This window comes from Acinonyx jubatus, chromosome D4 (assembly GCF_027475565.1).
Source record: "Acinonyx jubatus isolate Ajub_Pintada_27869175 chromosome D4, VMU_Ajub_asm_v1.0, whole genome shotgun sequence".
In the NCBI taxonomy this organism is placed as follows: domain Eukaryota; kingdom Metazoa; phylum Chordata; class Mammalia; order Carnivora; family Felidae; genus Acinonyx; species Acinonyx jubatus.
This window is the reverse complement of record NC_069391.1, coordinates 6321487-6347589: the sequence shown is the minus strand read 5'-3', so window position 1 is coordinate 6347589 and position 26103 is coordinate 6321487. Positions and strand designations below refer to the sequence as shown.

Below are 26103 nucleotides of genomic sequence, written 5' to 3'. Positions count from 1 at the left end.
TCATTGTCACCAGCCTCCACCGTGTGAAACACTTCTCCAAACTGCAGTTTCTGTTCTCTGGGTGAAGGTTCCACTCCTCACTTGTTGCGGGGCTAACTCCTTTCGTTCTCCGTTTAGACAGAAGCTTTCCCTGCTCCACGGCCCTTGTGTTTCTCCCACCGCGCAGTACGGGCTCTTGCCCAATAGCCTGGACACCGGAGAGGGCCAGAGCCAACTCCCTCTCCTTCACTGTTGTCTTCCCAGCAGCCAGCAAAGGGCCTGCCTTGCCGCATGCTGAACGACCGGACGGGTTTCTGGTTTGATGGTGCGCCTGGGTCTTGGTGCCTCCCGGCCCGGGCCTGGACCTCCAGGGCGCAGAGCAGCTGTTTCAGGAAGGCAGGTGGTGGGTCGACATGGGAGACGCTCATTACAGCTCCAGGGGAAGGGATGACAAAGCCAAGGGTGGGGGCTGGAAACGAGAAGCAGCAGGCGAGGGGTTCGCGAGAGGCCAGTCCCGGGACACCTCTCGCGCCACGCACAAAGATGGCGACACAGATTCCCCAGTCCCCCGCCAATATGGCCGTCCCGAGGGAGAGGCGGGCCTGCGGGGCGGAAGTGACGCAGCCGGAAGTCCGGCCGCGGCTTCGCGGCCTGGGAGCGCGGTGCAGAGGTTGGCGGACTGCGAGCGGGGCGATGCCGCGGGCGGCGGGGCTCGGCCGTGCAGCGGCGCTGGGGCCGCTGCTGGCGGCTCACGTGGTGGCGGCGATCGAGCCCATCAGCGTGGGCATCGCCCTCGGGGCCGCGTCCGCCCTCACCGGCTACCTGTCCTACACGGACCTGTACTGCCGCTTCGCCGAGTGCTGCCGCGAGGAGCAGCGGCTCAACGCGTCCGGTAGGGCGGGTCCGCCCGCGAGGGGCGCGGCGCTCACCCTGAGCTGGGGCGGGAGGGAGGACGGACGGGGCCTCGGTCCGGACTCCCGCCCTGCAAGCCGTGCCTGCTGAGACAGTCTGCAGACCGTGGGGGCTCTGCCTAAGTTCCTTCTTAAGTGCCTCGGATTCCCTGGGAGTACAGAAAGAAGCTGGAAGCAGCGTGCTCAGCCCTTTGCCCCATTAAGTAGTTTTCAGATGTGCAGCGTGTGCAGCGGCTGCCCAGAAAGCCCACGTTTGGCCCCGGGTTTTCTTACACTTCAGCAGGGGTAGCTGGGGAATAGCACGCAGCGCAGTCCAGAGAGGGCTAATCCTTGGATGAACGAACACGTTCAGCTTCCTTATCAGACACTGGAGTTTAACTTAAGCAGGACATCCATCTAGTAGTGCATTTCCTTGGAAGTGGCATCGTGTGGCTCTGCAACCCGAGGCTGTGCTCCGGGCCAGCCCTGGGGTTTGGCAGACACCCTGCCGGACCGCTTGCTAATAGGTGCCTCGCGCTTTGGCCAGCTGGGGAAAGCGCTGCTTTTCTGGTGCCTGTTTAATGTATATTTTTCTCTCTGTTCTCCGGCTGGCTCCTGCAGCCCTCAAGCTGGAATTAGAGGAGAAGCTGTTTGGGCAGCATCTGGCCACAGAGGTGATTCTCAAGGCGCTGACCGGCTTCAAGAACAATAAAAACCCCAAGAAACCGCTGACTCTGTCCTTACACGGCTGGGCTGGCACGGGCAAGAATTTTGTCAGCCAAATCGTGGCTGAAAACCTTCACTCAAAAGGCCTGAAGAGTAACTTTGTCCACCTGTTTGTCTCGACTCTGCACTTCCCTCACGAGCAGCACATAAAACTGTACCAGGCAAGAGAATCCTGTTATCCTGTCCCCCGGCCACTCTGGTCGGGGCGACCTTCACTAACTCTGGCCTCTGCTGCCTCTCTTGGCTTTGGAGTAGCCCGGGGTCCCGCTGAGTTAAGGCACACTCGCCCACGGTAACCCTTTGCTGTTGGCCGAGCTCTCCTGCCACTTGTTTTTCCTCATTTGGTTCCAAAATAATACAGTGGGACAGGTGACGTTTATTTACATTAAAAGGTGGAGCCAAGAGAGGCCAGGGGACCTGCTCCTTACAGTCTTTCTGGCCTTGTGGCAAATCAGACCCTTGAACCCAGCTCTCCAGACTCCCACTAGCCACGCTCTGCAGTGACCCAGCGTGTTCGGCATTCCTGTCCCAGCCCTTGGTGGAGCGGAGCAGGTCTCAGACGATGTGTTTGGACACGGCTTCATTTAAGTCTCCCCTGTGATGCAGCATATGCATTGAGCACTCTGTGTTTAGCGCTGTAGACTGGAGGGTTCCCTGCCCCAGCTTCTGTTCCCTTTGTGTCTCCCATCCAAATCCTTGGTGTTGCTTTCTTTCTTCACACGAAAGCTTCGAAGAACTGAATCCTAAGGGATACTTTTTCTTTTGAGATGCTCTTTCTACATTTAATTTATAAGTTGTCTGGTAGGGTTCTCATTTAAATGAATGTCGTCCTTGTAAAGGTTAATCGTCTTACTGTTAGGTGGGGGCCTACGTAAGAAACAGAAACTGATCGGGACAAGGAATTGAAAGTGGGTGTTCGTGAGACAGGGAAGCTTGCCAAAAAGCAAGAATAAGAAGGGATTTTCGTTTTCCAAATCCTTGGATAAAGAGTTGTATCTCTAGGAATCCAGTGATGGGGTGAGGGTGCCTCTGGAGCCTTTCGTGTCTGGGGGTTGAGGGTTTATTGCTTGGGTATCTTTGTTTCAGGAACATGTGCTTTCTGGGGAGCGCCACTGCCTTCGTTCGCCACGTCAGTATGAGGCATTGGTTTGGGGCACTGTGCCAACCTCAGTCCAGTTTCTTGTTCCCCAGTATGTCTGGTGAAATTAACTTGAGCTTTCAGTTCACAGTGAGTGGAAATGATGGGTTAACAGCGAACTGATGACTCTTCATGCCTTTGGCCCCTCGTGTACCTTTAAAAAGTCCTCTCCGGCACGTCATTTGAGTTAGGAAAAAAAAAAAAAACCAGCTTGGCACCCTAGCACCTATCACCTATCTGCCAGTTTCGACTTTTTATAGACAAAGTTGTAGAAAAGCTGTTCCCCAGTGAGTGGCGGTTGGGAGGCAGTTTCCAAGAGCTCTTTGTCGAATCCCAGAGAGCTCTGATTTTTCATCGTTCGGAGCCTGAGGAACAAGGGTCGCACGTGTGCCTCTCCAGGCACATCCTCTGAGCTTCTGTTTCTTTGATGGCTGGTCCAGGACCAGTTACAGGGATGGATCCGGGGTAACGTGAGTGCGTGTGCCAGCTCCGTGTTCATATTTGACGAGATGGACAAATTGCACCCCGGGGTCATCGACGCGATCAAGCCGTTTCTCGACTACTACGAGCAGGTTGATGGCGTGTCTTACCGGAAGGCCATTTTCATGTTTCTCAGGTGAGCGGGAGGGGATTTCTCGGGGGCACGCAAGCCGTTCTTTCTCCTAGTGCTAGAAGGAGGCCCCGGCAACCATCAGGATTCTGTTGCCGAGGGACAGAGGTGCCTGGCAAAAGTGAATTGGTGACTTCTGTTACTTTGGGATTGCTACTCTCAGCATGGCAGTTGCGGGTGGGAGAAAAATGAATGAAATTATTGCTGATAACCGGCAATTTCATTACCTGCACGGGGGGTTGGGGGTGGGGCGGCGCCTGGGTGGCTCAGTCGGTTGAGCGAGTTCGGCTCAGGTCACGATCTCGCAGTTTGTGAGTTCGAGCCCCGCGTCGGGTTCTGTGCTGACGGCTCGGAGCCTGGAGCCCGCTTCGGATTCTGGGTCTCCCTCGCTCTCTCTGCCCCTCCCTCACTTGTTCTCCGTCTCTCTCTGTCTCAAGTAAAAAACTTAAAAAAAAAAAAAAAAAGTTTAAGCCTCAGAGCATACATGTTGCTTGATTTAGACCCAGAATCTTAACGTGTGATTTTACTCTGCTTTGGCACATGCAGCAATGCCGGTGGGGACCTCATAACTAAGACCGCCCTTGACTTCTGGCGGGCAGGAAGAAAGAGGGAGGACATCCAGCTGAAGGACCTGGAACCCGTGCTGTCCGTCGGAGTCTTCAACAATAAACACAGTGAGTCCCCCAGGCTCCCCGTGACCCTGCCAGCACAGCCTCCTCTTTCTTCAAGCCTTCCACGGAGCCACCGAATCCGCGAAGTAGGGACTTTTCCTTGGGGCCTCCTGTAATAGAAGCCAGTTAGCAGGGGGTGGCCAACAGGTGCCTCTGTCAGGCTTGTCCCACCTTGATGAGAAGAGAATCTCGACGGGTAAAGACAAGAAGGACGTACCGTGGGTCGGGATAACCACATGGGCCCCGTAGGAGCAGTGAGCTGGGCCAGGTGACAGTGACGGAGACGGGGGGACCCAGCTGTGTCTTGCTTTGCAGGTGGCCTGTGGCGCAGCGGGCTGATAGACAGAAACCTCATCGACTACTTTATCCCCTTCCTCCCCCTGGAGTACAAACACGTGAAGATGTGTGTCCGAGCCGAGATGAGGGCCCGCGGGTCCGCCGTAGATGAGGACATTGTCACCAGGGTGGCAGAGGAAATGACGTTTTTCCCCAAAGGCGAGAAAATCTACTCAGACAAGGGCTGTAAGACTGTGCAGTCACGGTTGGATTTTCACTGACCTCTCATCCAGGCGGGGGAAGAGGCCCCCCCGGGAGCTCAGCAAGTGAGGGCCTTGCCCTTCCGGAAGCACTTTGAAGACTCCTTCGGGGTTTGCACATTTGCACCTGTGGACTTTCGGGATCTAGAAGTTTCTAAGAGCTGAGTTTTGAAAAGACGCCGATCTGGTGAGTGCGCCTGTCAGTTTGGACCAGACGGCAATCCAGCTGTCAACTGTGGTGGAAGATGAACTTTTAAAATCCCTCTCCTCACTTACTGACCTTGACGGAAGTGCCTTGCAAACAGCTGTGTGCGTGAGACCTCCCCTTCCCCCCCGCCCCCTCCCCCGCCCCCAGCACCTGTTCCAGGTGCTCTAGAAGCTGCTGCTCTAACTCAAGGAGTCCCAGGGCCCCTGCGCAATTCGGGGAGCTTTTGGTTTGCACCTGCTAAGAGCCTGCTCTGTTCCTTTGCACAGAGAGTGTCCACTGGCTTGAAGTATTTTCAGTTAAAGTCGGTGGCACCCTCGGGCACGGGGTCCGGTGGCGATGTGGGCCTGCACACCGAGCCTTCTCAGCCAGGTGACCGGCCTGCCTGCGGTGCGGGGTCTCCGTCCGAGGCCTCTCCAGCAGACCGGGACAGGTGGCCTCTCAGGCTCCTGGAATTCCTTTGCCGTCATTTGGTATCGACACCACCTTCCCTGTACCCCCTTCTCCTGAACTAGATTTGTCCCCAACCATATGTCATCACTAGGGTGAGATCAGAACGAGACCGTGAGTTGTGAATTTGAGGCCTTGGTTCCCGTGGTGAAACGTTTGTCTGTTACAATGTACGCGTGGGCCAATCTGTCACTTTGCTCCAGAGAACCATTTGGAATCCATGGGACGTGCTCAGGCTCCGTGGACGACACGGGCCACTGAGTGGTCAGCTTGCAGGCTCTGCGTTGCCAAAGAAGCCTTAGGTATCGCACACCAGAAACGCTAGGGTTTTCAAAGATATATGTATTTTTTATAATGTTTTTATTCGCAAATCTTAGATGATAGAAAAACGTATAGGACATAGCTCATTTTAAAGCATGGGAAAGGACACGAGATGGAATAATTGTCTATTCCTTTATCAGAAACTCTTAGCAAAAACAGTTGCGTTTTGTTACGAGGTGCATGGTCAGACATGGTCACGGATGCAGATCAAAGAAGGTCAGTGTAAAGCGGCTGGTCCTGGGTGTCATCTGAGGACACCCTACATGGCAGCACCAGGCTGGGCTGCCCTGGCCGCCGGGAAATAAGGCAGATTCCAGCCGGTGTGAATCGTGCGTGTCATAACTGCAGTGCACCTGCAGACACGTGATAAGAACGACGTGCAGCGAATTTATGTGTACAATTTAGAACGAATGTCTTCATGACCCCGGAGGGCCTTCTGGAGGGTCACGTTTAGCCTTTTAAAAATGCCAAGTTAAGGCTTAACGTTTTGAGTACGTGTTCTCAAACTGGAGCCCAGTGACCTCTCTTTCCTAGCCCCGCAAGCGTCTGGCCAGGCAGAGACGGAGATCTTCCCTGTTGACAGTGACGCAACTCCCTGGACACGTGTGGGCCACCTTTGGACTGCGGTTACTGATTTGTCACCTGAAGAGGGAGGCCACGGTTGACCACAGCCCAGCCTCCCTCACCCTGTGTAGGATGCAGACAAGGACTTGAATTGACCTACTGAAGAGAAAATAAAGACTAAATTTTATCATGTGACATGTTATTTGCAGACTTTTTTTTCCCCTAGTTTCTTTGGGAACCCTGAGAAGTTGGAGCCTGGGAGAAAGGCTGTCGGGCGACTCAGGTGTCTCACCACACCCTGGACATGCTGGAGGGTAGTCTTTGCATCAGACAGAATTTACCTTAAAGGCTGGTATCTCCAAACAGAGACACTTACGTGGGGTTTGGTGATGGGTTATACGCCCTATTTCCATGGGTAAAAATGCCAAGAACGGCTGGACTTATTCCTAGCAAGTATTTTCTCCTGAAATTAACATAGGAAGGAAATTGAGGGGTGGGGGGGGAACGTGACTCCGTGCTGACACTCTGAACTGGAACCAGGCCGGGCTCAGATCAGTAAACCAGAACTGGTAAACAGCGAAACCCCAGTTAAGCTAACCAGGGTCTGCTTGATCGCACTGCACCTGGCCTCCTGTCAGTGAATCGTTAACACCAATCCTCTTTCCAGGACTGAGGACAAGTCAGCTACTTTCTAGAAAGTTCAAACCCTCTTCGTCAACATCCCACCCAGTCCCATCATCTCTCAGTTGAAGGTGGTCAAGTCCCGAGACTGGATTTCCCGGATCTGGTTTCCAGCCAAGAGTGGTTCCCGCTCCAGCCTGTCCTGCCTCATCTACAAAGAATGAACTTGCCAAATTAAGTCGGGGGACTCCTGTGTTCCCCGAGCCAGGGACTCCCAGGTTCTGGGGCTGCCAGCTTAGAATGATGAGCCCCATCTGGGACTCCTGGGGACAGGACAACAGGCCAGCTTCTGATCCACATCAAGAATCTTCCAACACGTGCAGCCGTCCCTAGGAGGCCTGGATGCCCTTAAAGGGCCTCTGTGCAGGTCAGGTACCTGGAGGCAGAGGAGTCCTGGGGCAGCAGGGGGCCCTCCAGTCCTCTGGGCCTGAGAAAAACGGGCCAGTGAGCACTGCTTGGGCGCCACACCCCACAGGAGCTCCGCCCACCAGCAGGCACACAGGCGCGTTGCAAACGCCAAGGTCCGTCTAGTCTCCTGTGCCCTGTACGCCTGCCTGGTGCCTCAGCTGGGGTTGTGTCTCGAGACTTGAACCCCACGGCTGGGTGTCGGGAGCTCCATGAACCCCACAACAGTGCGGTCCCCGGTGCAGCTGAGCAAAAAGCCAGAGCCGCACAGATCCAGATTCCCCGCGTGAGCCTTCACTCCAGCCCGCACTGCGCCTCTTAGGTCTCAGTTCGTGGCTGAAGCACCAGTGACCTACAGCGAGCGGGCTTTGGTCTCCTTTAAAGATGCACTCGCAAATTACACACCATTTTATTGTAAAATGGTAGCTCTTTGTAGTTATAAGTAAAAATACTGTTCTCAGGATCGGGGTGGGTGGGGGAGGGGGCAGCTACGCTTTCCTAAGAGGTTTTGGGAATTCTCATTGAACAACCAAAACCTGTAACGAGGATGGTGTTTAAAAATATGGCAAAACTTGCCAGACAACATATGGCTCATTGAGGAATGGAAAACAGGGAGGGGTCTTCCTTTGTAAAGCTGAATGGCAACTGACAAGCTGGAAATATTTTTATTGCAAGGAAACTGTCTCTCGTGAATGTTCACAATGTTACCGAGATCAAAACCCTTGGAAAGGGTACTTAAGGCTTATCTGTGAGGGGCCTCAGTGGCCCAATTTAAAAAAAAAAAAAAAATTTATTTTTATTTAAAAAAATAAATTTTTTAAAATGTATTTTTGAGAGAGAGCATGGGCAGGGGACAGGCAGAGACGGGGAGAGAGAATCCCAAGCAGGCTCTGCACTGTCCGTGAGGAGCCCGACGCGGGGCTCGAACTCACGAACTGCGAGATCACGACCTGAGCTAAAATCAAGAGTCGGCCGCTTAACTGAGGCACCCAGGCGCCCCCCCACGTGTGTCCTCTTACATACTTTCCCTGTACCCAAACACACCGTTGCCCCTTGCGATGGTCATCCTGTGACAGATCTGATCACGGCTCCAGCCTTGGTCCCCGGTTCTGCCATCCTAGGGACCATATGCCAAGGACCCAGCCTTGGGCTTCTTTCCAGTAAAGACATCGGTGTCTAGGATATGGTGACGGGAACTTCGAAAAACACGTAAAGCCAATAACATAGAGTCTGAAAAGTTTCTCATAAGGTTAAAAACATTTTAAATAAAGTTACCACATTTTCAGTAAAACTCAGACATCCTTCCTTGAAACAGAAACACTTGAAATTAAAACATGATTTTTTTAAAAATCATGAGCCCTCGTACGAGTGGACGGGGAGCTGGCCGCTGCCACCGCCTCGGAAGGCTCTGGGGCTGTTCCGAGGTCCGTGATCTGTAGGGGGTGACGCCCGGAGGCCCCGGTAGATGAAAACTGCTCAGGAAGGTTCCCGTTCGGTCCAGCAGGAAGCATCTGCTCTGTCCTCCTCCAGGGCACGGAGCCAAGTGCCGAGTTCCTTCTCCTCCAACTCGAAGCAGTCAGTCGTCGTAGTAGTAATCTAACTTGGTGAACACAGTTTTGCAGCCTTTGTCGGAGAAAACTCTCTCCTCTTTGGGGAAAAATGTCATCTCCTCAGCCACTTTGGTTACAATGTCCTCGTCGATTTCAAAGCCTCGGGACTGCATTTCAACTCTGATGCACATTTTTAGGTGTTTGTATTCCAGGGGGAGGAAGGGAACAAAATAATCAATGAGATTTCGGTCAATTAAGCTGCTATGCCAGAAGCCACCTGGGAAAAAGAAAAAGGTGCTGTTCATCCATCGTCCACCTGCCCACCCAGCCATCCGACACACATCCGCCGGGCGTCCAAGGGGTGCCGGACTCGGAGGTGGAGCCTGTGGTCCACGGGGGGCAGATGTAACCCGGGGGTATGCCCACGGGCGAGACCGAGCGGTGATGCCTCCACGAAAGCAAAGCCGGGGTGACGTGGCACCTTAGCCTCGGGCTCAGGGGAGGCCTCTCCGATGGGCTGACAGATCTGAAGCGGGAGAGAGGCCCGCCAGCCCAGGGTGCCGGCAACACGCTGAGAGGCAGAGCGGAGCGCGGAGGGACATGGTTCCCAGGCTGGCAGGGTTTCAGAGAAAGCACAAGGGGAGAGGAGTCCCAGGAGAGGACCAGCCACTCCCCTACTTGGGGAACTTGGGACTCACTGGACTTTCAGCGGCTGGATCGACCACAGGACAGAAACCTACCACCACTGCCCGCACGTCCAGACCACACGGCGCATCTGGGGACCGAGAACTGGAACCCTCAGAGCGATACAGTGTGAAGACAGTGCCCTGTTGTGGCCGCAGGGCACAGACTTTGCTGTGTGTTTTCACCCAGGGCGAGTGCGGGGCCTGCACCCGCCCTGTGACCCACGCACGTCCCCTCCTGGACTCCCGGGAGGGCCCAGCACACACGCACCCCCTCCTGACCATGGGGCACCCGCTGGGTCACACCCCGCACTCCTCCAAGTGACCCGTTTCCCTTCCACTTTGCCGCTGAACTCTGGTGCCTCAATCCTGGTCTGTGACGCCAATTCCAACGTGTGGGCTTTTTTCCCACACCCCCAAGCATTTCTCCAACACGGGCTGGGTGAGCTACAATGTCAGCTCAATACGGGAACCTAACTCACGAACAGCCAGATGGAAGAGACAGGGAATGCAGAAGGGACTGGAAGCTTCCAGGCCCCTCCCGGATCTCCATGTGTTCACCCTGGAAGCCAGCCCCGTGCCCTTTAGATGCTTCCCAAAAGTCCCCTCATTAACGCAAACTCAGATGTGGTTGACCGGGGTTTGTTATGAATATCAAGACACCTTTATTACTTAGGAAATTCCAAGTGTTTTCAGGAGATCTGGGCCAGAAGCAGAGACAAAGGCCAAATACGTGTTTCTCATCATAACGCCCAGTGCCACACCGGACTGTATGCTTTCCTTTCCCAGCAGTGCTTTGCACACGACTGGTGCTCAGGAAAGACCTCAGTGCCTGGATGGGGTGGAGTCTGGCCGTGGGAAAGAACAAAACCAATGGCCGAGCAGGGTGGGACAGCTCATTTCCTGAAGGCCCTCTCTGCGGCCAGGCAAGCTCTGGGTCCCCGGGAGAGCCCAGAGCCAGCAGACAGGGCCAGTGCCCTCAGCGGTTCACGGCCCCACAAGCCAGCAACCGGACGATTTCAGATAGTGCCGGGGGGGTGGTGCTGTGAGCACCGAGATGGGGCGAGTGAGCACGGAGGACAGGCTACTCTGCCACTGTGGGCCGATGAGGCCGGGCTGAGGAGGTGACGTCTGGGCGGAGCCCGGACTAGAACCTGACGACAGCCAGAGCGTTCTGGCGGAACAATGACCTCAGTCTCTTTCCAAACCATCTACGGACCACTCCCCAGTGGGTCCCCTCAGCCTGAGCGCCCCGCTGGAACCCCACTGGACCGGCCAGCCATCGGCTCCGCATCTCCACAGGGGCGCCCTGCTCACTGTCCACGCCCGTCTCCCTCCCGGCCCCACAAACCTGCGACTCCCCGGCCTGTCCCCCTAAGGGGCACGACCACCCGTCTCATTGCTCAAGCCGGACCCTTGACTTGGGGCTCTCTCATTCCCACACCAATCCTTTGGGAAATCTTATTCCACCTTCTGAGGGTTTCGACGTTCAACACACATCCTAATCACAGCATGTCACCCCACCCGGCTCACTGCTAGCACGCGGGTCCAGGCCACAGCTCCCGCCTGGGGTCCCTCCCCCCACTGCCTTTAGTCTATGCTGCACCCAGTGGCCAGCGTGGTCCTGATAAACTAAGTCTGGTCATGTCACTGCTCAAAACACTCCAGCAGCTCCCTCCTCCACTGGGAGTCAAACCCAAGGCCTGCCCGTTGCCCCCCCACCCCTGGCCTTTCGTGACCAGCACCCCCAGTGCCAAGACTTGCCTCTTATCCGACCCCCTTTTCTCCCTTATTCACCCTGGACTGCCACAGTGACCCTGGGCACACCCCCACCTCAGTGCCCTTACGTGTGCTGTTCCCTCTGATGGAATGCTGTTCCCTGTAGTGCCCACATGGCTCACTCCCGCAGTCCTCGGGTCAGCTCACATGTCACCCTCACAGTGAGCCGTCCTTGACCACCCTATTAAAACCACCACCCATCCTCATTCCAGCACCCCCAAGCCCTCTTTATGGACTTAACTTTTTACCTATTGGCGATGGAAAGGAAGCTACATCTCTGCCTCTATACAGATAACAGATATCCCATCATCTGACACATTTCCTGGTGTATTATCACTAGGATAGAAAACTCCATGAGGATAAGAATTTGCTTTTGTTCGCTGTTGCGTCCCCAGTTCTGGGACCAGTGCCTGCCACCTAGTAGGAGCTCAGTATTTGCTGAATGAATGAATGAATGAATGAATGAGTTCAGCCATCTCCCTGAGGCCACAGTCAGTAAATGGCTGAGCTAGGTCCACCTCATCCTGAAGCTTATACTCGGGGACCCTTTGTGACCTCCCGCAATGTGGGTTCTAGGTGACTGGCCTCATCTTGCTGAAGCATTTAGGCTAAGGCATCTGCTGCGTGTGCTCATACTGTTTGGCTCACCAGAGAACCAGTTAACATGTTACAAAATATCCTGTCTTCCATCAGTAATATTCCAGCTACACAAATGGCCATGAACACCCCATACTGTCCCAAGTATCTCTGCAGCAGTATCGATTTCTTGTTTCAAAGAACTTCTGCTCTCTAAGCTCAAGAAGGAACCTGAACAGAGCAGGCTCAAATGGTAATAGTCTACCCGCATGGCTCACAGGGTTACCCGGTGAGTCATTCTGCATCATGGGGACTTCCCACCTCTGAGGGTTCAAGGTCAAAGGTGTGTGAGGTCACTGGAAAAGCCGTGAACTTGGTAGTGAAAAGATGAGGCTCTGCAATCAGAGCCACTGAGCAGGCTGTGCGCTTGGGCAAGCGGCTCTCTTTTGAGCCTGTTTCCTCATCTATAAAATGAGGAGGATGACAGTTTCTACCCCACGAGGTCACCGTGAAGATAAAGGAAATGGGCAGGTGGAGTGCAGAACGCGGGCCCACCCGCTATTCGGCCGTTATGCTCGTGCACAGAACCTCAGAGTTCTGGAGCAACACACAGAAAGAGGGACCGGACCAGTCCTCTCTTTCGGAGGCGCCCACAGCGGCCTTCCCTGCTCAACCACCTGCTTTTCTTCTACAAAGGAAAAAGATTAAACTAAAGAAAACCGGGAACCAATCTTTAAGACCTCGAAGATCAAGAATGTCCCTCTTTCTTTAAAAGAGCACTTGGCAAACGGGAGAGTGTATGGGAGTCCCCTGGAGGTTAACACGGCCTCCGCTCAGAAATCCTGACTCGGAAGGTCTGGGGAAGGACTGAGAATTTGCATTCGAGCCAGCTCCCAGGCGACGGTGAGGCTGACAATCTAAGACTTCGGGACGCAGGGTCACGCACGGGAGGGGTCAGTACTGGCTGGCCTGGCCACACTTACTGTTCTTGTTGTTGAAGGCTGACACAGACAAGGCCGGTTCCATGTCTTTGAGCTTGATCTCTTCCCTCTGCTTTCCGCTTCTCCAGAAATCTAAAGCCACGTCTGTGATCCTTTCTGCCCCCGCATTGCTGCAACAGAATTCCCGTGAGTGAGGACTGGGTTCTATCCCGGAGCCCACGGACTCGGGGCCGGAGTGCTTCAATCGTGTCCCAGCCCTGGCCTTACCTGAGAAATATGAAGATGGCTTTCTGGTAGGAGACCCCATCCACGTGGTCATAATAGTCGAGGAAAGGCTTGATGGCATCTATGAGGCCAGCGTGCATCTTATCCATTTCATCGAATATGAAGATGGACCTTGCACAGGTGCTCACGTTGCCACGAATCCACAACTGTAACTGATCCTGAATTACAGAGGGGAGAAGCCAAGGCGAAGTTCTCAGCAGGTGCAACGGAAAACAACCGGCATGAGCCTTAGTGCTACGACGGCCGCACTTACAGAGCGTTTACTGTGTGCTCGGCACTGTACTCAGAACTTTACACACACAGGCTCTTTGCTTCCTCCCCACACCTCCGTGCAGTGGGCACGATCATACCCGTTTCACAGATCAGGAAACTGAGGCATACAGCTTCGTCATCTCGCCCAAGATTATAAAATTAGGATGTGGGAGAGCTGGGATCTGAACTGTGCCCTGCCTGGTTCCAAAGCCCCAAGTTGGTTAGAATTCCTGTGCTGTGAGAGATCATGACGATGCTGTGCCATTGAGTTGCTGGTCTCTGTCATTAAAATGGCGGTGTTAGGGGCGCCTGGGTGGCTCAGTTGGCTAGGCGCCTGACTCTCGAGTTTGGACCAGGTCGTGAGTTCGAGCCCCGTGTCGGGCTCTGTGCTGACCGCTCAGAGCCTGGAGCCTGCTTCGGATTCTGTGTCTCCCTCTCTCTCTGCCCCTCTCCCGCTCACGCCCCGCTTCTCTCAAAAATAAACAAACATTAAAAAAAAGAAGAAGAAGAAGGCAGAGACCAAGTGACCTGTTCTGACCATCAGTCCTAAGACTAGGTGCTTCCTTTCCCCAGTGGGGACGGTAAGGAACACGGGCTCCTTTAAGCGACGCAGCAGAACTCCAGAGCATACGCTCTGGGATGAGCACGGGGAGGTAACACTCTTGAGTTTCTGGAACAATGCCTAGGAGATTTCGCAAATAAATCTGCCTAAACAGAAACATTCCGTAAGAGCGTAGATACTTCTTTCAATCCTAAGCAATAAAGGAAAAACAAAAAACAAAAAACCCTATTAATCAGAAATCTGAGCTATGATTCTATGTAGTGCTTTCCTACACAGAGCCCCAGGTGAATAGGAGGAGGAATTAGTTGTTTTCTGAGGAGGACTCTGCAAGTTACAACATGCGTCTTGACTGCTTCGGATTTTGGATTTTGCTTGGCTACTGTGTTCCATGCATCCTTACCTAACCTACGCGGTAATTCTGCTCTTATAGGTACGGACCGGCCTCTATTTACAGAGGAGGAACCAGAGCAGAGGTGAAGTGACTTGCGTGAGGCAAGTGACTGTTTTAACCAGGACGTACTCGGGGCTTTTAGGCTCCAACAGCCAAGGTTTTTCCACTCTCCTACTCCAATTTATAGGCAACGACATATGACACATACTGAGCACTCGCTAAGGGGCAGACACTGCTCTAAGCACTATTCACGTAACGTTTTATCGCCATCTCCCCAAACCCATCAAAGCAGCTACTATTGCAATCTCCATTTTACAGCTGAGGGCATTAAGGCACAGAGAAGTCAAGTAACCTGCCCCAAGTCACACAGCTATTAAGTGGTGGAACCTGCCTGCTAACTATGAGCACCCATTCATCACACAATCTGTCTGGAATGTTCCTAGTTTTAGCACTGCAAGGCTCACGTGCCAGGATCCCCTGGAGCGCTAGAGACCCTGACGTTCAGCCAAGCAGAAGGGAAAACAAGTGTTCACAGGCACGAGGGCTAAATATCTGCCTCGCTCACCTTGCAGGTTTGTGACACGCGTTAAAAAGGCAAGAGTTGGGGCGCCTGGGTGGCTCAGTCGGTTAAGCGGCAGACTTCGGCTCAGGTCATGATCTCGCGGTCCGTGAGTTCGAGCCCCGGATCGGGCTCTGTGCTGACCGCTCAGAGCCTGGAGCCTGTTTCAGATTCTGTGTCTCCCTCTCTCTCTGACCCTCCCCCGTTCATGCTGTCTCTCTCTGTCTCAAAAATAAATAAACATTAAAAAAATTGAAAAAATAAAAAGACAAGAGTGGACATGTATCTGAAGGTTCCTGTGGCAGGCAGCATGTTACAAGCTCGACAGAGCTCAGGGATTTCTCACAACCACGCCTTACAGAGAAGAACCTGGGTCTCAGCTCAGGGGACAGTCCCGAGACTACACAGCTGGCAGGTGGGAGAGTTAGGACTCACATCTAGGCGTGTCTGTTGCCAAAGTCCAGGCTGTTTACCAACGAGTTAAACCATAAAAGCAGTTTGCGACACTTTAGCTAAACCGCCTTAGGCCTTTCTGGAAACATTTCCTCTTTTACGACCTGAGTTAGACGCGATGATCTTTAGCTTGGATTTGATCACGTCCATCTCTAAAATCCCACGACTCCCCTTACTAAAATAAGTAGCATGCTGAGCCTGTTTTCACCAGCAACCGTCACAAAGCTCTGACGGTATTAACTGCTCCACCTCAAACTCCCCCGAACGTCCACACCTTTCAGAGGGCAACAGGCGCAGGCAGCCGTCTTCCCGGCTCATTCATTCCAACACGCAATTCCCGCGTTCCACCCCACAGCCAAGAAACCCCGGAAACCCAGCATCATCCAGGAAGGATTCCAAAATTCCGCTCTTGCCTTATACAGGGTGATGTTGGAGGCGTGTGGGAAGTGCAGTGTGGCCACAAACAGGTGGACATAGTCACTGTTCAGACCACCCTCGTAAATATTCTCCGCGATGATCTTGCTGACGAAATTTTTGCCGGTGCCCGTCCACCCGTGCAGAGAGAGCGTGAGAGGTTTCTTCGGCTTCGGGTTGCTTATGAAGCCAGACACAGCATTTAGGATGACTTTCTTTGCAAGATGCTGTCCAAAGAGCTTGCTGTCCAGATCCTTCTGCAGCGCTGGGAAAAACAAAGCCTGACGGTCAGGGACGGGGTGTCCGTGTGTCTGGCGAAATCTAGCCCAGGGTTACAGGCGCCCGTGAAAGCCAGCAAGGCCAGCTCAGCTCTCGGAGCACCTTGTGAAACGCGGAGGTACGTCAGCACCGGGCCCCCGGGGATGGCCGGGGCGGTGGGGGGGAGGGCGGGAGGGCTCGAGGCCCTCCCCCTGCTAGCCCTGCCCATTCCCTGCGCCCCTCACCCCAGCTCTGCCCCTCCCCGGGCACCGCCCGGCCGGAAAGGGCTGCGGATCGGCAGCCCGAGCTCCCACCACCCCTCCAGGAAGGAGCGAAACTCTCGGCGGAGGAAGCGGCCCGGGCCGCAGCTCGCCTGCTCGGGTCTCCGACCAACCCCGGTCCATCGTGGTCGTGGTCGTGGCCGGGAGCCCGGCGCCATCCCGCCCGGGCCGCTCCGGCTTCGGGTCCCGGCCCCGCCCCCGCCTCCCCGTCCTACCCTCCCTGCTGAGGCTCCGCTTCTGGCCGCAGCACTCCGCGAAGAGGCAATAGAGGCGCGGGTAAATGTAGCCGGTGAGGACGCCGGCCAGGGCCAGTCCCAGGCTGATGGGCTCCACCGCCCGCACCGCCAAAGGCGCCAGCAGCAGCAGGCCCAGCGCGGCCCGGCCCAGCTTCATACCCGGAGCCGCGCCGCCCGCGCGTTCTCGCGCCTGCCCCGGACCCGCGCCGCTGCCAGACCGCGCTTCCGGTTCCTCCCGGGCGCGGCCGCCATCTTTGTGCGGGGCGGGTCTCCTCGCGCCGCTGTGGCCACCATCTTTGTGAGGGGCGGGGCGCTTTCTTGCTTCCGGGAGGTGAAAGACGGAGGCCGCTGGAGTCCATGAAAAAAAAAAATTGGGGGCGGGGGGGGGGAGCGGTGGGGAATAATTTTAGATCTACAGAAAAATTGAGAAGATAGTACAGAGAGGTCCTATATATCCTCCCACATAATTTCCCGTATTAACATATTAATGTGTTAACATTTGTTAAGAGTAGCGAACCTATATTGATAGAACTAAAGCGTTTCCTTAGTTTTTACCTAATGGCCTGTATCTGATCTAGGATCCTGTCCCAAGATACCACGTTATATTTAGTTTTCATGTCTCCTTAGGCTCCTCTCGGCTAAGACTGTTTCTCAAGCTGTCCTTGGTTTTGACGACCTTGACAGTTTGGGGGAGTACTTGGTCAAATCTTTCAGAGGATGGCCCACTATTGGAATTTGATGTTTTTCTTTTGATTAGACGGTGGTTATGAGCGTTGAGGAGGAAACGTTACATGGGTAGAGTGATACTTTTATGGCATCATATGAAGGATACATACTATCAACATGATGACTAAGGATTCTTCCACTCATTCACTCATTCATTCATAGGGTTGGGGATTGCCAATGCGTTGGGTTATGGACTAGACCCTGGGAGTTCAAGGGAAAACAAAAACAAAAACAAGGCATAGGTGATTCCTGCCTTCACTACCATTCATTTTAGTGGAGGGAAAAAAATAGAAATGAAAAACGATCTCCATTTTACAGATGAGAAAACAGGCTCCGAGAGAAAGAGATTGTCGAAGGATGTAACAGGCTCGGGGCCTGAAGGATATAAACAGGGCTGAGCTTGGACTCCAAAGGCAAACTCCTCTAGCTGCAACACCTACAATGAGTCAGCCCAGAAGTCAACCCACCTGCCCTTTTCTCATCTCAACATGTGTCAGTGCCTCAGGAAAATGACAGCATGGGGGCACTGTACCCGAGAGCTGGCAGGTTGAAGCCTACTTTTGTTTTTTTTTTTTTTGAGAGAGAGAGAGAGAGAGAGAGAGAGAGAGAGGGTCAGTCCCAAGCAGGCTCCACGTTCAGTGCCGAGCCCGACACAGGGCTCGATCCCATGACCTTGGGATCACAACCCGAGCCGAAACCAAGAGTCGGGTGCCGAACCGACTGAGCCCCCCCAGGCGCCCCTACATCTTTAAACTAAATGAGACAGTCTCTCTTAGTAACTTGAGTTCTGCATTTGCGCTGCCCAACCCGCAGGCTCTCAACACGTTACCTAGGGTTGGTATAAGGAGACACAGTACGAATAGTATGGTTGGATTCATTTCGTATTTAATACTTAAGTGCTGAAAGTGATAGAAATTTTTTTTCTCTCTTAATGAAAAGAAACCGGTAACTTTGTAAAAGTCAGAAAACACCAGTGTCCCTTTGATCCCAACCTAGACTTTTCTGCTGTGAGCTGGACCCACTACACACGGTGAAGGGCGCGTTCCTGACCTCCAGGAACTTGAAAGTACAAGACACGATTGCGTATATGTTATAATAATAGCACAAGCGAAAGGGTGTTCTCTTGCTTCGAACACCGCTGTTTCTTCCCGACCCAGGGCAAGTATTCAGAGAAAGTCAGTATATGTACGAACAAGGTTTTATAATGCTCACACAAGAATGAAGCTTGCCCCCAAACAGGAAAACTCCACATTGTCTTCTTTCAAAGGTCACAAACGCGGTGCCCAGAAAACCCAGCAGCTAAGTGGAAGGACCAGTGGAGATCAGGTTGGGGAACTGTCTGGTAGCAAAGAAACTTCTGTCCACCTCTGTCTGGGAAGCCGTCTGCCGAGGGGTTAGTGAGGGGACAGTGCTGTTTAGGTCCATCCTGCCCTTCTCCCTTTCGCTACCCTCAGTAGCGTCTGTTCATCTTCTTGAACTTCTCATAGTGATAGTCATCGGTAGCCTTCTCGTTAGCAGGACGCTTGCGGTTAGGAGGGGACCCTGAGGAGGAAAAGAGCAGAAGCTGTTGGCCGTGCTGGAATCAACCGACAGGTTTTTAGCTCTGCTTAGGCTAGGACCACGCCTGCCTCATTCCCCACAGAAGCCCCAGGGCCTACCCTGGTGAACAGGAACATAGTAGGGCCTCAGTAAAGACTGGTTACTGAGTGAGTGAAATAAACACAGATGACGGTACGGTGGGGGGTATGCTGACATCGGCATGGGACCAGGTGACAACAGGTGTTCTATTTCAGGGAGAGTTTGATTAAGTACAAGGCCTGGTGCTAAACACTTTTAGTTACGGCTTATTTATTTTTTTTAATGTTTATTTATTTTTGAGACAGAGCGTGAGCAGGGGAGGGGCAGAGAGACAGGGACACACAGAATCTGAAGCAGGCTCCAGGCTCTGAGCTGTCAGTACAGAGCCCGATGCGGGGTTTGAACCCACGAACTGCGAGATCATGACCTGAGCCACCCAGGCGCCCCTAGATATGCCTTTTTTTTTAACCCTCACGGCAATTCAAACGGGGGCATATTGCCATCACCGTTCAGAGAGCTTAGATGGTCTTCCTCAAGGTCACTCAGAAAGTGAAGGTAGGTTGAGAGTTGAACCCAAGTCTGGTGACTCCAAAGTCCTTGCTTACTATGTGGGAATAACACAAAACTCTTTGGGAATTAATGACTATGCACCCAAGACGGTACAGAAAATAATTTCTCAAGTGAGAAGGAAGAAAATGCGGGGCGCCTGGTTGGCTCCATCAGTGGAGTGAGTGACTCTTGATCTGGTTGTGAGTTCAAGCCCTGTGGTGAGTGTAGAGATTACTTAAAATCTTTAAAAAAAAAAAAAAAAAAAAAGAGGGGGGTGCCTGGGTGGCTCAGTCAGTGAAGCGCCTGACTTCGGCTCAGGTCATGATCTCACCATCTGTGAGTTCGAGCCCCGCGTCGGGCTCTGTGCTGACAGCTCAGAGCCTGGAGCCTGCTTTGGAGTCTGTGTCCCCCTCTCTCTGCCCCTCCCCCGCTCGCGCTCTGTCTCTGTCTCAAAAATAAATAAAAATATTAAAAAAAAAAAAAAAAAGGAAGGAAGGAAGGAAGAAAAAGCAAACAGCCTGGATTTTCAGAAGCCTCAGCAAATTTAGCATTTCCTTAGGCTCACCCCATTGGTACGAAAAAGAAGACCCTTGGAGGGAAAGGGGCACAGCTGGATGCTGCTAGTGGAGGGGGAGGGACAAATCCGCACCCCACTTCTAGAGGAGCGTTGGCGACTTCTTGGCATGTAGCCGAAGGACATGATGTAGGCAAAAAGGGTCAGCCCGACAGTGATTAAATGGGGGAAAATGAGAAACCACGTAAGCGTCCAACTAGAGGGAACCAGAGTAGCTCCATGCCGCGGAACACGAGATGGCGACTGACAGGGAAAATACGTATTTACTGTTCCAGAGAGACATGCAGGGGCCCACTACTGAGTGAAAAACGAGGAGACCCTATGAAGTATGTGTACGGCACATGGTTCTGTATGCATCAATGTAGTTTTTACGTTTATTTCTATTTTTCAGAGAGAGTGTGAGTGGGGAAGGGGCAGACAGAGAAAGAGGCACAGAATCCGCAGCAGGCTCCAGGCCCTGAGCTGTCAGCACAGAGCCCGACGTGGGGCTTGAACGCACAAACAGGGAGATCATGACCTAGGCTGAAGTCGGATGCCTAACCGACGGAACCACCCAGGCCCCCCTACGTCAATATTTGTTTAAAGTCTGGAAGGCGACACATAAAAATGTTAACGGCGCTCACCTTTGGCGAAATTATGAGTAACTTTGAGTTTAGTTTTGCTTATTGAAATATGCTAAGTTTTTGAGTTTCTATTACATTTGATATTTAATAGCCCAATGAATCGTCAGAGCAACCCCTAACGGTAGGTTTTGTTACTATCCCCATTTACAAATGAGCAAACTGAGGCTTGGCAAGGGGAAGGGAAAGGAATGTGGAGTGGAACCCAGATGCCCTGGCCCCAGAGCCCAAGCCCCACCCCTGCAGAGTCCACCCCGCCTCCAGGGGCTTGATGACTGCTCCGGGCAGCCCTGGGGCCTCCGCTGTACTTACGCTCAGGCTCTGGCTTCTCCGTGTCACCCACTCTCAAGGGTCGTGCTTTGGGCTCTTCTTTGTTTCTCCGAATGGGGGCGTTGAGCTCCTCGTGATAAACTGGATCGAAAGAGACCAGGGGACACGTCAGACAAAATACGGGAACTTGGGGGGTGGGGGGGTGGGGGGCAAGCCAACGGGACAGGGCTGCTTGCCCAGAGCAGCTTACATCGGTTGTGCTGCACGTAATTCACGGCCATGTTGGTGGGCACGAAAGACGTCTCGCTGTCTTTCTTCTTGTTCTGCTGCTCTGCCAGCAGACGGGCCTTGGCATCCTCCGTGGAAATGATATTTTTTATTTTTGCGCTGTGGGGAGAAGGGAGCCACGCCATGTATTCAGTCCTCCCGCCTTTGGTTCTCAGACAGAACTGCCAGTCAGGCTGGAAACGCACCGGTGCATGAGGAAATCACCCTCTGGAGCACAGGGCTCCGCAGTTTCCCAGCTCGTGTGTTCTCACGGCTGTTGAAGATGCATTATCTATCTATTGTCTTCTTCTTCTTTTTTTTAATGCTTATTTTGAGGGAGAGAGAGTGCATGCGAGTGGGGGAGGGGGGGAGAGACAGACACTCCCAAGCGGGCTCCACACTGTCAGCAGAGTCCGACATGGGGCTCGATCCTACGACCCTGGGATTAGGACCTGAGCTAAAATCAAGAGTTGGGATGCTTAACCGACTGAGCCACCCAGGCGCCCCTTACTGTCCTCTTCTGATCAAGGGGAAACTGAGCCCCAGAGAAGGAAAGAAAACTACCTAAGGCTCGAAGCTAGTTCCAGAAAAGAGGCAAGGATCCAGAAGCCTCCCAACTTTCTCTTACGCCCAAAGAGGATTCTGACTGTCATATTTCTTCCATGACAATCCTGTTTTAGAGCAGGTGTTTTGCAAAAATCAAAAGGAGGCTCATGGGATGGGTAAGCCTTTAACATGGCTCCTGCTAGAAGAAAACAGAGGACTACAAGGCCCTGAGCAGAACAGCCGAAGGGCTGTGAACAAAGACCACGTAAAAATAAACGCTTGCACACAAATAATCCTTACGTTGTATACCTGAAACCAGCATGACGTTATGTGTTTCTTAATTATATCTCAACAAACAAAACACCACGCTTTTGCTTTCGGGAGACCTTCTCTAGCATCTCCCTAGCAACGCTGACCTATCCTTCGGACGCTCTGGGCACAAGCATCTCCGCCTACCCAAGAAAATAGAGTTATTTGTGGGTTTCCAAGGAGACGGGTAAGAAACAGTCCCCTTAGCCGGAAAGCAGAGCGCTCTTCCGTGGGCCCCGGGCAGGAGAGAGGCTAGATCGGGGTCTGAAACGTACTCGATGCCTAGGTCCACCTCGGGGATGCCGCTTAGCATCTGGTTGGAAAGCATCTCTTCGGTCTTCTTGGCTGAGGAGACACGGATGTTTTCCGGAAGTTCGTAAAGACAGTCCTCTGCATTCTTTGGCTTGACTTTCTGTTCCTCATGTTCCACGATCCCTTTCCTCTTCTTGAGCTCTGTCTCAATGTACTTCATCCTGAAATGAGAAACCCACAGGCCTCAGGGAGAGGCGGGAAGCTCACAAAACCTCTCTTTAAAATGAGTGGTCCCCAACACTGGCCCACAGAGCAGTGATGGCCCAGGAGTGTTCATCAGTCCGTGGGAAAATGAGAAACGTGAAAATTAACTCGAGTTTTTTTCACCACGCAGAACTTTTTTTTGACTTTAAAGCACCAACCTCTGTGGTGAGATTGTGTCCTCCCAATCTATTGCTGTTAATAGATGTTAAGGTTCACTGAAAACAGAATGCAATGGTCGATGGTGGTCATTTGGTTAACAGTCTCGTCAGTGAAAAGGTGGGCAAGTGCAGTGTTTTATTCCTACAATATTTAGGGGAAAACTATTACTAGTCGGGCATCTAAAATCCCAAGAACCATCATTTCAAAGCATGTTTAGGATTTTTTTTCCCTCAAAGTTCACGAGCCTGGGAGGTGGAGTGACAGGGGCCAACTCTGCCTTGGCCTTTGGATGATTCTAGAAATGTCATCTGTGACTAGATATCTCGGGACTGTATCTGGCTGGATCCAGCGCCTCATCGCTCACAGCCAGGCTGATACCCACATGTCGGCATCCTCGTCCCTTCGGTTGGTTTCCGCAGAGAACGATGTCCCCAGGTGGAGATCTTCCTCCTCGCTGATCCTGGAGGGAGGGGCAAAGAAGTGGAACCTTTGAGTCACATGTCGGTGAGGCCAAGTCTGATATTATACAAGTAAAACCCACACACCCAAGCCCATCCTGCTTGTGGTTGTGGAAAAAAACACACGTGATATGTAAACAGAAGAAATATAAGCAAGCAAAATGTCGGAGATTCCTCTGGGGAATGACTAGATACTTTTACACTAGTTGAATGTATTATTTTATAATTGTGTTCTTATGTGTTTTTTTTGTTTTTTTTTTTTTAACGTTTACCATTTATTTTTGAGAGAGAGACAGAGCACGTGTTTCTTAAAAAACAAAAACAACATTTCCACTTGGGTCTGAAACACACTACACAATGCACCTTTTCCGAAGGAGAGTACCCACAGCACTCTAAGCGAAAGAGTTAAAGGACTCTTTTAAAGAGTTCTGGCTTTCATTTTTTTTTAATATATTTTTTTTAATGTTTGTTTATCTTTGAGAGTGAGAGAGAGACAGAGAGACAAAGCGTGAGCAAGGGAGGGGCAGAGGGAGAGAGAAACAGAACTTGAACCAGGCTCCAGGCTCTGAGCCATCAGTACAGAGCCCGATGCGGGGCTCGAACTCACGAACTGCAAGTTAGAGGCTTCACCTACTGAGCCACCCAGGCACCCCATTGCTTTCATTTGTTTTTAAACTACAAAGCATGAAGGATATTTCAGAATGCCCCACGAGAGCTGCTGTTGTGGGCCCCAGCTCTCTGGAGGCACACAGACCCAGGCAGAGGCTATAGGTTACTTTGTATCTCAGTGAGTCCCCCACTTACTTATCTTTGCCCCTTTCCTTCAGTTTTTTCATGTCCACCATACCGCCTGTCTTCATCTGAAAGGGGTCATCCTGCAGAAAGCAAACACAGCTGTGAGGAAGCATCTGTATAATTGGCAGTGGTCTTTTTTTTTTGTAATTTATTTTCATTAAAAAAAAATTTTTTTAATGTTTATTTAAAAAAAAAAACTTTATGTTTATTTATTTTTGAGAGAGACGTAGACAGAGTGTGAGTGGGGGAGGATTAGAGAGAGAGGGAGACTCAGAATCCGAAGCAGGCTCCAGGCTCTGAGCTGTCCGCACAGAGCCTGACGTGGGGCTTGAGCCCATGAACCGTGAGATCATGACCTGAGCCGACGCTGGACACTTAACCAACTGAGCCACCCAGGCGCCCCCCACCCCGCTTTCTTTAAAAAAGAAAACACAGTCACCTACTGGAGAGCAGCCGCAGCTTTCCATTCCCAAGGAGGACCCCACAACTCACCACGAGGGTGGTCTCCTCTTGTACCTTCTCTCCCACCAGCAGGGCCACAGCACTGAGCAGAAAGAAAAGGAAGAGTGAGACAGAGACAGAGACAGCGAGAAATGGCACAATTCAGACACGAAGCAGAACACTTAGAAAGTCTGCAGGTTGCAACATTAGAGCAAAGGCAAGATCCGAGGAGTGGGCACCAAAGCCACCTGGCAAAGCCTACAAGGATAAAACAGTTTAAAAATAAAGCACTCTAGATGCTGGGTCAGGGGGTAGGGTGAAGTGGTAGGCTTTCCTACAAAGCCATTTGGCATTATCTGGGCTTGGAAATCTCATTTCTAAGATTTTGACTTCCGGGAAAAGGAAGCTAAAGACAAATGTAGAAAAATACTATTGCACCCGTATTTGGTGATGAAGATTTACAAATGACCTACAACCCCTAAGTAAGGGATTAGTTAATTTTTTTTTTATTTTTTTTAACGTTTTATTTATTTTTGAGACAGTGAGAGACAGAGCATGAACAGGGGAGGGTCAAAGAGAGGGAGGCACAGAATCTGAAATAGGCTCCAGGCTCTGAGCTGTCAGCACAGAGCCCGACGCAGGGCTCGAACTCACGGACTGAGAGATCACGACCTGAGCCGAAGTTGCTTAACCGACCGAGCCACCCAGGCGCCCCGGGATTAGTTAAATTATGGCATATACACGCAGTGGAATACTATGCAGCCACTAAAAAGGTTTTTGGGGAAAATAATCCATAATGTCAATGCCCAAAACGTGATGAGCTGAAAACAGCACGGAATAAGAGTACTTGCAATCTCCAAAAAAGAGAGACACTGGACAGAACATTACAGGTTAACGCTGGTTACCTGTGGATGGCAGAATTACGGGTGCTGCTTACTTTTTCGATTATACTTCAAAAGTTTTTTCCAAACTTAACAATTCGTGTGCATTTTGCAATCAGGTGCAATAAAAACACGAATTGATAGCCTGTTTTTGCACCTCTGGAGCAAACCTCAAGACCACACGGCTCGGGCCATCTCCTGGGTAAACGTCTGCGAAGAACACTGGACTCCTTTCAGGGCAATGTTAGGCGTACAGTGTGTCAAAAGAAGGGGCTATGTCTGAAGAGATAGTTGTGGTGGCGACTCAGGCGGGGACATGTGTCTGTCACCCCCGCCTTCTCTTCCCGCGGAGCCCCTGCGATACCCACCTCACCCCATTGGGCCTCTTCCTCAAGTTCTGCACCTCGCGGGTCTCTTCCAGTTTTAATCTGCAAAGAGGCAACGCACAGTCTGAGACACCCTCCGCGGAACTCAGACTCAAAAGGCAACTTCGACCGGCATCCCTGTCCAACTGCTGAGCCGCAGGCACAATGATCCAGAAGGCAACCCTGCGCTTAGACCCATTGCAATCAGACCCACCGCGCATCCTGGGGGAATCTCTCGATACTGTGCGGCCTTGCGGCGGCGGCCTCAGCCCTAGGAGCCTCAGTTTTTTGTTCTGCAGAAAGGGACAACAACCTCGGCTCACAGTCAACGAGGAGCGTGGCCGGTGATGAGTATCACAAACCGCTGTCTCTTCCGGCCCCTTGGAAGCCCCACCCCAAACGCACCGAACCTCCTCTGAGTCCTGCTCATCTTCCTCCGACTCCGAATCGGCCCGGCGCCGGCGGAAACTCTTCCCGGTGACCGGCATGGTCTTGCCGGCCCCGCGGTCCGGCCGCCGCGCCCCTGTGCAGTGGCCCGGGTTGCTTCCGGCGCGCAGCAGTGAGGTCAGAGCGCAGAGCGCAGAGCACCGCCCTGCCCCGCCCCAAACCCTTCTGGCCCCGCCCCCGGCCCGCACCTCCCGCCTGGCCCCGCC

The 26103-nt window shown here is 52.5% G+C and overlaps 3 protein-coding genes across 4 annotated transcripts; 1 reads left to right on the top strand and 2 right to left on the bottom strand.

Moving 5' to 3' along the window:
• The first annotated feature begins 540 nt into the window (after positions 1-540).
• Positions 541-6285, top strand: LOC106989369 (torsin-1B). The gene is made up of 5 exons (XM_015087860.3): positions 541-871; positions 1491-1756; positions 3174-3349; positions 3890-4017; positions 4330-6285. Exons 1-5 carry the CDS (start codon positions 556-558, stop codon positions 4569-4571), a joined length of 1128 nt encoding a protein of 375 aa, XP_014943346.3. The 5' UTR covers positions 541-555; the 3' UTR covers positions 4572-6285.
• A 2136-nt stretch (positions 6286-8421) lies between these two features.
• TOR1A (torsin family 1 member A) lies at positions 8422-16642 on the bottom strand. 2 transcript variants are annotated; one of them, XM_027035392.2, is made up of 5 exons: positions 16376-16642; positions 15621-15886; positions 12973-13148; positions 12748-12875; positions 8422-8906 (listed from the first exon to the last, which is right to left on the bottom strand). In XM_027035392.2, the coding sequence occupies exons 1-5, from the start codon at positions 16551-16553 to the stop codon at positions 8860-8862; spliced, it is 795 nt and encodes a 264-aa protein (XP_026891193.1). In that variant the 5' UTR covers positions 16554-16642; the 3' UTR covers positions 8422-8859. The 2 variants fall into 2 exon arrangements, with proteins under 2 accessions (XP_026891193.1, XP_026891191.1); XM_027035390.2 differs by having other exon boundaries at positions 8422-9003; positions 16376-16638.
• Positions 16643-18308: 1666 nt separating this feature from the next.
• On the bottom strand, positions 18309-26015 carry CD4H9orf78 (chromosome D4 C9orf78 homolog). The gene is made up of 9 exons (XM_027035393.2): positions 25856-26015; positions 25454-25513; positions 24256-24307; positions 23773-23843; positions 22893-22970; positions 22111-22308; positions 20964-21100; positions 20756-20854; positions 18309-18664 (listed from the first exon to the last, which is right to left on the bottom strand). Exons 1-9 carry the CDS (start codon positions 25936-25938, stop codon positions 18573-18575), a joined length of 870 nt encoding a protein of 289 aa, XP_026891194.1. The 5' UTR covers positions 25939-26015; the 3' UTR covers positions 18309-18572.
• Positions 26016-26103: the final 88 nt, after the last annotated feature.

Bases quoted from the DNA above. Each gene is read 5' to 3' on its own strand.
- LOC106989369 (XM_015087860.3), top strand. From the start codon at position 556: ATGGCCGTCCCGAGGGAGAGGCGGGCCTGCGGGGCGGAAGTGACGCAG. The intron at 1,757-3,173 runs GCAAGAGAATCC...TGGCTGGTCCAG, and splicing joins AGCACATAAAACTGTACCAG to GACCAGTTACAGGGATGGAT. The intron at 3,350-3,889 runs GTGAGCGGGAGG...TGGCACATGCAG, and splicing joins GCCATTTTCATGTTTCTCAG to CAATGCCGGTGGGGACCTCA.
- TOR1A (XM_027035390.2), bottom strand. From the start codon at position 16,553: ATGAAGCTGGGCCGGGCCGCGCTGGGCCTGCTGCTGCTGGCGCCTTTG. The intron at 13,149-15,620 runs GCAAGAGCGGAA...TCTGTAATTCAG, and splicing joins CCAACATCACCCTGTATAAG to GATCAGTTACAGTTGTGGAT. The intron at 9,004-12,747 runs GTAAGTGTGGCC...TCTTTTTCCCAG, and splicing joins AGCCTTCAACAACAAGAACA to GTGGCTTCTGGCATAGCAGC.
- CD4H9orf78 (XM_027035393.2), bottom strand. From the start codon at position 25,938: ATGCCGGTCACCGGGAAGAGTTTCCGCCGGCGCCGGGCCGATTCGGAG. The intron at 24,308-25,453 runs GTGGGTATCGCA...CTTTCTGCTCAG, and splicing joins AAGAGGCCCAATGGGGTGAG to TGCTGTGGCCCTGCTGGTGG. The intron at 21,101-22,110 runs GTACGTTTCAGA...TTCTCCCCACAG, and splicing joins GAGGTGGACCTAGGCATCGA to CGCAAAAATAAAAAATATCA.